We start from the raw sequence: 10,863 nt of genomic DNA on the forward strand, positions 1-10,863 counted from the left end.
GACCAATCCTCTAATGGCTGCTTCCAGCAGGATAACGCACCATATCACAAAGCTCAAATAATCTAAAAGGGTTTTTTTTGTTTTTTTTTACATGACAGAGTTCAACACTCAAATGGACTCAACAGTCACCCGATCTTAATCCGGTAGAGCACCTTTGAAATGTACTGAAACAAGAGATTGCCATGATGGATGTGCAGTCTACAAATCTGCAGAAACTGCACAATGAAATCATGTCAATGTGGACCAAAATCTCTAAGCAAGTTTAGCACCACCTTGCTGAATCTATGCCATGAATAATGAAAGCAGTTCTAAAGGTGAACGAGGGTCCAATCTGGTACTAATGATATCTAATAAACTGGGCAGTGAGCATTTAAAACAAAGCAAAATGTGTGAAAAATGAAAACAACAGAAAAAAAAAAACTTTATAGTGCAAACAAATCAGTTCAGTACAGTTGTATTTACCTAGGATCGACACTTTCATATCGTACAGTAAAGACTCTACAGTTGTTAGGGTGGGAACGTTGGGGCAGTTGGTAAAAGTGGGAAGGAAGAACTAACTTTTAACAGGAACACATCTCCAGCACAACCAATTTCATGGAGGGGAAGCTGGACCTGGGGTCATGAGAAGAAAGGAATTAAACAGTCTAAAGCAAACAAAAGTACTCACCTTTGAGACTTTGCTTAGGGGCAGTTAAAACAATGCCAATATGTGCTTTAAGGGTAGGATCAGGTGAAATGCCACTATATATAAGAAGAAAACTGTTAATACTTAATTATTAAATAAATTTGAAAGGTCATAATAAAAGTCATCCTGTTAAGAAAGTGTTAGAAAACTGTTGGGAAAGAGGAAAGGATTTTTCAGGTACAAGTACGGTGACTATTTGCAGATTTATACAGATGGATCGAAAAATCCAAAAATTAAACAAGTGTGGCAGTTGTCATTCCAGAAGAAATTCCTAAGGAAATTGAAGTGATGTCGCAGTATAACCCAAGAGATGGCAGCAGTGCAACATTGTTGGACTGCAAGCTGCGGTAAAAAAGCGAAGAAAAAAACACGAACGCAGTCACCGATCGCACTCCAGTCCAGCAGGTGGCGGAAAAAAGCCCGATCCAAGTTGGGGTCACAGCCGCCAATGAGTCAAAAGAAGAAGGAGAAGAAGTTAAACGTGTATGCTGAGCTGGCTGATGTGGAATCTGTATTTCGTGATTTTAGTAGATAACTCGGCAACAGTAGGATGGAGAATGACATTCTTGTCTCTCTGGAAGATTTAGGGTAAGTGAAAATACGGTTATGTATGCCGCTGTGGAAACTGTGTGCCTAGCCACGCTGCAGGCAGCACACCTGCCCATTCTTTTCTATTTTAGCCAGCGCTATACAAATATAGCTTGAGCTAAACGGCTAAATTGGTGTAGTAGCTAACGTTCGGGCGGTGTTGTGTATTTATTTATTTAAATTTAAAATCGCTGCTTATGAGTGTCATATTGATGTGTGTACACAGTCATGTAAGTCGAGCCTACACAATGATTTGACATGATAAGCTACAGGCTTCGTCAGCAGCAGCAGCAGCTGCCATGAAAATGCATACGAGGATAGCTCCAACACATTCTTTTCCATTAACCAGTTCAGACCAGTTTTCTAAACAAGTGGGACTTCGATAGAGAAGATGGTTCCAGATTAATCTCTTATACGCTGAAATTTCCAGTAGGTTCTCCCAAGTCACTGGGGCTCTCGTGCCACTTTCGTTGCCTCATGTAAGCCTGACAGTAAGAAGAGAGTCCTTAAATAACCACATTTTAAAATGTGCTTTGGTTCTGTTTGGAGACGCTCTGGCTCTCTTAGCAGGCTTCATTTTCACTCGTCATCAAGAGTGAGAGAGGTTTTATGTGTTTTGGGTTTTTTGGGGGTTTTTTTGTTTTTTAAATATGAGCTCTATTTGTGTGTGTGTGTGTGTGTGTGTGTGTGTGTGTGATGGATTGATTGAGTGCAGGTACCAAGGCCCTCTGTTGGAAGAAGGAGCTCTGGAATCTGCTGTGAGTGGAGGAGCAGCTTCACCCGAGTTTACCAAGCTCTGCGCTTGGATCGTCTCAGAACTCAGACTCTACTGCAAACTGGAGGAAAATGTCCATGCTACCAACTGTAAGCGCTGCTCATTCACTAGGACATAAAGCTCTTCCTGATGCTAACAAATGTAAAATATAATTGTTGAATAGTTGTACAGGAGATTATTAATGAACATCTATTCCAGTGTTTGTTATTTTCTGGCCTCGAATTTCAGTCCATGATTGTGGGTATCATACATGAGTTAATGAAATGAGATCTAACCAACTTGTTTATCTAAAAGCCATCATTTAGAAAGTGCTTTTTGCTCTTGTACCTGTTCCAGGCCCGAGTGAGGCAGAGGGCTTCCAGCTGGAGATGAGCGGCCTGCTGTCAGAGCTCACGTGTCCATACTCTGTCCTCACCAGTGGAGACATTACCCAGAGGTTCCTGAACAGGACAGACTGCCTGCTGCTTATAAGTATGAAAAACACTCTTAGTAACCACGCCTGTCTTTAAAGAGCAACTTAAACCTACACTGACACTTTCTGTGAACTGCTTAGACACACACACAGGCTGTGATAAAGGGCCACCTAATGTCAACATGTCTTCTGTATTTAAATGTCTAATGTGGATGAAAGCAAAAAAAGTGACAGGAGAGGAAAGATGTGAGTCTTGCGCACTATGCTCTCACTGCAGGCAAAACAAGTGAAACGTTCACTGTGGGTGTGCCACTGGTGTTTATGAGTTTTAAAGGCTCACACATTCAGCAGGTGTCCAGTTTTACCTGTTGGCTTGGAGAGGGTGTGGCAGCTTTACTAGTAATATGCTGCATTTAGAAATGAAAAGTCTTTATTCTGGTAGGTGCCTTCATCTAGTTTTACTTCTTTCACTGTGCATTTCTCTCATACACGATCCATAAATCTGCAAGTTCCGTCTGTGCAGTCACTGGTGTTCATGCAGCATTACTCTAGTCATCCATGTTGTCATCCTCTGAATTTCCTGACTTCAGCGGCGCATAAACTGAGTAATTATACTATAAACACTGAGGTCCACTGGCTTCATGTTTTTGCTGTAGTTCAGGTCAGAATTGGATCCTGATGATTACAGGAAAAAATAATGACAAATCACAAAAATTTGTTCATCCTTCCATCTTCTTAACTGCTTCTCACACCTGTGATAAGCTGAAAGGTGCTGTACAGTGGACATTTCACCATTCTGTGGCAGGGTAGGAGTCAAACATGAGCAATAAATCTAAATTGAGCTTGTAGTATGAACATAGTTTGATGATGGCAGGAAAATCAGCAGTGGATACTGGATCTGACCTGTCTGGACAGAACACAGCCATGGTTGTTGCCACACTTTTCACCCTGACACTCTGTGTGTTTTTTAACTTGGGCAATTCCCAGTCGGTTTTTCAGAGGGAAGTAAATGAAGGTGGAGTATTGCTTCACTGTCTTGACTTGGCCTCAAAACACAGATTAGTGCCGACTTGTAAATCTCAAGTGAAGCTGATTTGTTTTAAATGTGACTTTCAGAAACCTGATCTCACTGTCACAGCAATAAGAATTTACTCAAATCCATTTTTGGCGGGTTTCAGCTTTTCTGGTTTCTGAGTTGGAGGCGTCGAGGATGATCCTGGTTAACAAGCCTCAGAAGAAAGCCCAGGAGTCCGGAAGCCCTGTGTTCCAAGAACTGAAGGGCATCTGCATGGCACTGGGCATGTCCAAGCCTCCAGCCAACATCACCATGTTCCAGTTCTTCAGTGGCATAGAGAAGAAGGTCAGTTAGACACAGAGAGGTGGTGTCCACTATAAAGTATGGTCTCTAAAAAAGAGCGACACCATATTACATCGTGTTGTGATAACTCACACTGGGTCGTAGGCTGGGGAGTGAAAGTGGGTTTTTAAGTGAGAGTTAAAAACGACGAGTGAAGGAGCAGTAGCTGTCTGACCTTATGTTGCATTTTTGAAACAAGCAAAAACATCTGGTCTGCTGACCTGAGAGAACGAGGTGGGACACAAGGGTGCAGCAGCTCGGACGGATAAATGGGGCAGAACCTTTTAAGAGACATAAAGACAAATAAAAGGATTTTGAATTCATAAACGAGCAGCCACTGAAGTTATGCTAAAATTGAAGTGATGTGCTCTCACTTGCACCAGAAAAAAATTGAGTGGCGGTGTTTTGCACCAGCTGTAAGCGAGCAATGGAAGCCTGGCTGATTCCTATGAGAAGTGCATTGCCGTAATTGAGATGAGAGCTTATAAATGTTTATGATGATTATTTAATATTTCATTATCTGATAACATCTCATCTGTGTCAGCACTCTAGGCAGACTTTAACATTTGCCTGCCCCAAACCAAAGATTTCCCACTGCTGCTAATTTATTAGTTTTCACATATATGAGATAAATGATTAAAATATAACTGTTTTGCAGTGACTAAACACGAAGTTTCAGGGGCCGAGGCAGAATTTCATAATGGATTTTGCACGTTTCAGAGAAATACAAAACCTTGTTGTTGTTGTTGGGGTTTTTTTGTTAATACAGCATATAATGACCAATGTTGGGCAATTAATTATATAGTTACTACTTCAAAAAAGTAACTCAGTTTGGCAAACAACAAAGTTTTTTGCAGCTATTTATTTTTTTTAATGCAGCCAAGGCGTTTTTTTTAAATAAACATTTCAAACTATTTACAGAACATTCAGCTGTTCTGCATCAAATCTGATGCCACACAAATTATTTGTGCCACTCCAAAAAATAATTTCTGTCCACTATGAGATAAAGGAGAACAACAGCCTGATACCTGCAGGCCTGACAACAGGAGATGTATCACACCTGTAATGTTCAGCAGCCACCTCATTGTTCTGACACACACAACAAAACTATTGACTACACTACACACTAACTACACAAGATTTGCGCCAAACGTCTCAAATCTCTCACATCTCAGAACACCGCCGTCACTCCTAAAACTTCCCCCCCGTTTCTTAACAACTAGATGCCACGTTGCCATATCATTTTTTGACTGGTCGACACGGTACTTTTTTCGACCAATAGGAAAGGGTGGGGGTTTTTTTGGTTTTGTTTTTGCTCACAGGCGGGGAGTGCTTTCGAGCGGTTTCCTTATAAAACACCGTTTTTACCGTTTCTTCCCGCAGTAAATATAAACAACGATAGTATTCAGGAAGAAAACCTAACATTGCATATATTTTTATCATAACTCTGGTTTTACATGGCCTATCAACACAATTTAAAAACTGGTATAAAGTCCACACTTTTTCCGTCAATTGTTCCGTCTGTCCTGCTCACATCTCCAATGGTTGTACACGTTGTCATTAATGTGGCTTCACTGTACATCAGCCACACCGCTTTGCTAGCTAAAACACCGGTGTCGGCACATAAGGACGCCTGTCAACGACGTTGATTGGCTGCGTATATACGAATGTGAATCGCATTATTGGTTGGACTATAGGATAAGGTGGCATCGTTCTAATCCCATACAGGAGCAGCCAGTCACTTACTGACTAACACTGCAAAACGTAATTGTTAAAGTTTTAATTTTAATTTTAATTTCATTTCAGGTTAGATTTTTTTTGTGCGCAACACAGATTTTCTGTGCGCAGAGACCGTGCCAGCAGTGCGCAATTGCGCACGTGCGCAGCTTAGAGGGGAACATTGGTTTCCACACCACTGAAGTCGTTTTACCTCTCTTTTCAACCAACGGCATTCTTTCTTCAGCAGCCATTATCCTCTCCTCTCCCAATAACTTCTGCTTAGCTTTCCGAGCTTCCCTCGGGTCCTCTTAATTGTTGTGACGCTTGTTCGAAACACAGAGAGGTGCGCTCGATTTGCCACACGGAGCAGCGCGAGAGTAAAGCACGAGGGAGGTGCTAATAATCGGCTCAGTCATTTTTAATGATCGTTGAAAACCCAGATCGTAATCGAGATTAAAATTTGATTAATTGAGCAGCCCTATGTGGACTTCTGTTTTTATCATTTGGAATAGATACTTGTCATGTCCCAGTGCTCCTCTTCAGTTTGAATTATGAATGGATGCTGCACCATCTTGTGGTAGAAAATGATATTACATGAAAGTACTGCTCAGTAGGGCTGGGTATCGTCACTGATTTCTAGAATCGATTCATTTCCGATTCACAAGGTCCCGAATCGATTCGATCCACGATTCGATTCGATTCAATTCGATTCAATTTGAATCTGGGAAATTTTGACAGTCAGAAATATTATAATTCAGATCAATACATTTACATATTTTTGTATCTATAAAAAGGAAGCTGACACACGCAAGACTTTATCAAAGGTGTGAGCATCACAGCAGATGCCTTTGTGTCAAAGTAGCTGAAGATAAAACACAGAAAAACATGAAGGTGGTTTTCCTGGCCTGGGATTTTATAAAAATATTCTGCAGTACATCAAAAACGAACGAAAACCATTAATCAACATATGAACGTTACCTCTGACGTTACAGCGGTTTTATTAGAGACACGGCTAAGCGTTTTGCATTTTGCATAATTTTAAAAAGTTTAAATTTGTTCAGTATTGAACGGCAGAAATTAGGTTTTCTTTTCGGAAGTATGTAAAACGAAAAAAAAAAAACAGCGGCCAACACTGCTGTAAACAACAGTAGACTTGTGCGTAACAAGCAAGCAAATAATGCAGAAAACAGATTTTTAGACGGGAAACTGTTCTTGAAGTACAGAGAGAGAGAGAGAGAGAGAGAGAGCTGTGCATGAAGTGTGATTTTTTTTTTTTTTTTTTTTTTTTTTTTATCGTGGTGGAAGCAAAACAGTAAAAGTCAGAGTGATTTCATGACGAGGTTTATGTGAAGAGTAGTTTGAATCTTCTTTTGCTGCTGGTTCAGTCAATATTGTTTGGAGAGAGATAAAACTAACAGCTTTAGAATCAGCGCGAAAAGGGCGTGAACACAAAGCGCAGACCTGCCGAAACATCAGAATCAGCGAGCTGTCGGCTTTCAGCCCCGACCGTGTCCGTGCAGTTGTTGTGCCAAAAAGTGATTGTCTGCCAGAAAGTGATTGCCGCCCGCGGGAGCGCGCGCAGCCGCTTAAAGCGGCAGCGCCCGTCGGGTGAGAAAGGCGACATCTCACTGATTCTGATCCGCTGGTCCGCGCTGTGTGTTTACGTCCTTGTGCAGAATCCCATGTACCTGCTCTCATTTACTGTCTTAGCTGTTTGGTGGTTGTTGGTGGTGGTTGTTTCGGGCAAAATAAATTTATATTAAAAAATCGATTCAGGATTTTAATGAATCGATTTCACGTTATCCAAGCCAGAATCGATTTTAATCGATGAATCGATTATTAAAACCCACCCCTACTGCTCAGCGCTGTTTTCACTCCTTTTGACATTTAGTGTAAAACATTTTAGAAAGTGTATAAACTTACAATGAGTGAACGAGTTTTAAAATGTAGGCTTAAAAGCAAAGGAAGAATGTGAGCTGCCTGCCAGCAACACTGAGAGAAATGATGCCATGATGTATTTTGCAACAACCAACCATTAGGCTGACAATCTGAAGTCAGGGAAAGGATTCCTGCCCTCCTAAAGTGTTTTTTCTTTGAAAGCAGATACTTTTACAATTCAACTTACACACATCTGCACATGCTCTCTTTTTTCCTTTCAGCTGAAAGAAGCCCTTAGTCGAGTTCCACCAAATCATGTAGGGGAGCCATTGTTAAAGAGGCCCCTTGGACCTGTGCACATGGTAAGTAAAAATGATGCAGAAATGCAGAACAGTCAGTGAATAGTATGTGAAGACTCTTTCTTCTCTCTTAATTTTTTTTTACCTTAGGAAAAAATTGAGGCTATAAACCAAGCGCTAGTGAATGAGTATGAGGTGAGAAGGAAGATGTTGTTGAAACGTCTTGACGTGACGGTGCAGTCCTTCGGTTGGTCTGATAGAGCAAAGGTACGTAGCAACGTGGGATCCTCCTAACCAAGTGTGAAGCACATGTCTAGCTTTTTAAACAGGAGCACTGTGGGTTACAGAGGTACTGCTCTTTGCTTTCTTTCATAGCAAATGTTCTTAATTGGGTTAGCTACAAAATCTTCTGCTCTTAAATGTTGTTCTTCTCACTATAAAAATGTTGGGCTAAAACCAAAATAATCCTTATTTATCTTTTACCGGTGTTTGTGCTGCCCTCAGTTTGTCCTGCATCTGAAACCAGCTATTTTGGCTGTTCTTCTGTAAGGTCATCATTCATTTGGTGGGTGTGGCTGCTTTGCTGACAAACAGAACTACATGCGACATTACGGCCACATGCTCTCACTGACATCATATAGAGCCAGGAGTTTGTGCCTGAGCTTTTGGCTCACATGTACATATGGTGGACTCATCATTTAAACTTTGGTTATGTTTAATATGAGTATGTGAACAGGAGATATGACAGAAAATATGAAAAGGTAGAATAGGTTGACTTGAAGTTATAACTTCATCCGGACCACAACTTTTCATAAGTAATTATTATTTGAAAATAATATAAAACGGTGAGAAATTCCTGCCTCTAGAGGTTTCCTGAAGGGATACAGCCTGAAATCCAGAGGAATTATAAGCTGCTATAAAATGATGAAAATAGTAATCATCTTTTCAAATAACTCTGCCAGTTGATTGTTGATTCTGAGTCTTGTGTTTAGTCATATACTTTGAAAATACTGTTTAATACAATTGATGTGTTACTGTCGTGTTGTGGATTTTGGGCTTTATTGTGCTCATCTCTCTTCAGACACATGCTGATAAGTTGAGTAAAGTTTACCCTCCACTGCGTTCAGCTCTTGCCAACAAAAGTAAAGTCTCTGTTGCTCATCTTCTTGCCGCTCGCCAAGACTTCTCCAAGATCCTCCGCACAAGCAGCGGCAAGATCAGAGAGAAGACGGCCTGTGCCATCAATAAGGTGGGATCATCAGAGCAGTGACACCTGCCCTTCTTCCTTTTCATGTCTTTTACTCTGTTTTTATTTCAGTGTAAAAGGCATTGATTTAATACTGACTGTTTGGTGGTTATAAACATATAAAGCTCAGCACAGTAACTTTAACTTTAGTTTGAAATGTTTCTCCTGGTCATCCACGCGTCACGTCTAGTGGTGCTGTGGCCAAGCGTCCCGCAGCTGTTTGATTTCAGCACATTTCCTCTCCTCAGGTTCTGATGGGCCGAGTACCAGACAGGGGAGGTCGGCCGTGTGAGATTGAGCCTCCGCCTCCAGAGATGCCCACCTGGCAGAAGCGTCAAGATGCTCCCCAAATTGGAGGACACTATGGCGGCGGTGGGCATGGAGGTGGCAGGGGAGGATACGATCACGGCTCTCAAGGTGGCCGTGGGGGCTATGAGAGGGGAGCCGGGGGAGGAGGACACGGGGAGAGAGGAAGTAGAGGAGGAGGTGGAAGAGGGAGAGGCAGTTACAACCAGGGCTACTATCAGGATGCAGGAGGTCATCACGGGGGAGGAGGAAGAGGAGGTTATGGAGGAAACCACCAAGGAGGCTTCCAGGATCCCAACTACCATGGAGGAGGAGGCGGCGGCGGCTACCATGACGGCGGTCATTACCAAGACAGAGGTGGCGGTCGAGGAGGTCGGGGGGTAGAGGAAGAGGAGGAAGGGGAGGAGGAGGACAAGGAGGGGGCTGGGGAGGAAGAGGGGGGCAGAATTTTAACCAAGGAGGACAGTTTGAACAGTTCTTCCAGCATGGTGGGCAGCATTACAGCCAGGCTGGCTTTAGTCAAGGCAGACATTATACTAGCTGAAGGCAGCGCAGGGCAGCACAGCAGAGTCCACGTCGACTGCTTCTCATTCATGAACTCATCTAAAATGCCTTATCAGCTGATCTTCAACTATTAGAATGGTTACAAGCTGACGTTATAAAAATACAGGTAGTATTTTTCACCAGACTGTTATGGTTTCTATTCAGGGCAGTTCTAAAGTGGCCCTTTGTTTTCATTTGTTTTCATATAGATCTGCTATAAGTGGTTAGTCGACAAGTTGGACTCTGCTTAATTAGCCTTATTCTTTTTGAAAACTAAAGGTCTCTAAAATTTCAGTGTGTGTGCATTTGCTGTATCTGAAATTAGAGGTGCACACTAATATTACAGGATTCTTGAAATTCTTCTAGTTTTGGTGAATATGAGAATGACTTGAAGGAAAAAAAGCATCATTTTCCAGTCTCTTAGTTTTGTTTCAGTTAATCTGACTGGAGTCCTTTGTTACTTATTTAAAAAAACAAAACGATGCCATCTTGTACTCCTAATGGAAGCTTGTGTGCATACAGGTATGGATGTTGAAAGGTTTGCATGGATGTGTGAATGAGAAATAAAAGCTGAAACGAGTGTCACAGGTTCAGTGGTCTTGATTATCTACATCAGATGGGGACATTCCCTCACTGCCAATTATTTACATCTGAGTTATAAACTCACTGGGCATTTTATTAGGTACACTTTGAGGAAATGACTAATTCTAATATAGCAATCTGTCTCATGCGACACATACAGTTAAATTTGTTGTCTCTCTTGAACAATTGAAAATGGCATAGCAGTCCTATGTATGCAATATTCTTAAGAGAAATACTATTATAATTTAAATTGTTTTAAGACGATACAGACTACCATAAAAACTGACCTGAATGCTTTAAAGACAAGGCACAATTTAAAGGGAATTGTGCCAAGTGCATCTCATGACTTGCTTGAAGGATGCCAAAATGAGAACCAAGTGCAGTTATGGCTGTTCGATAGAACCTGTTCCTGAATCTGGAAGTGCAGGTCTTTCGAGCCCTATGCCGTCTTCCAAATGGCAGCAAAGAGGACG

General features: G+C 41.7%; 1 protein-coding gene across 1 annotated transcript; it reads left to right on the forward strand.

Moving 5' to 3' along the window:
* The first annotated feature begins 1,089 nt into the window (after positions 1–1,089).
* Positions 1,090–10,388, forward strand: fam98a (family with sequence similarity 98 member A). The gene is given in 9 exon segments (XM_019356465.1): positions 1,090–1,273; positions 1,989–2,137; positions 2,385–2,519; positions 3,639–3,820; positions 7,696–7,776; positions 7,864–7,980; positions 8,795–8,962; positions 9,208–9,645; positions 9,648–10,388. Coding segments are annotated over 9 exon segments (1,470 nt in total). The 5' UTR covers positions 1,090–1,235; the 3' UTR covers positions 9,810–10,388.
* The last annotated feature ends 475 nt before the right edge of the window (positions 10,389–10,863 follow it).

This window comes from Oreochromis niloticus, unplaced genomic scaffold (assembly GCF_001858045.2).
Source record: "Oreochromis niloticus isolate F11D_XX unplaced genomic scaffold, O_niloticus_UMD_NMBU tig00003806_pilon, whole genome shotgun sequence".
NCBI classification, from domain to species: Eukaryota; Metazoa; Chordata; class Actinopteri; order Cichliformes; family Cichlidae; genus Oreochromis; species Oreochromis niloticus.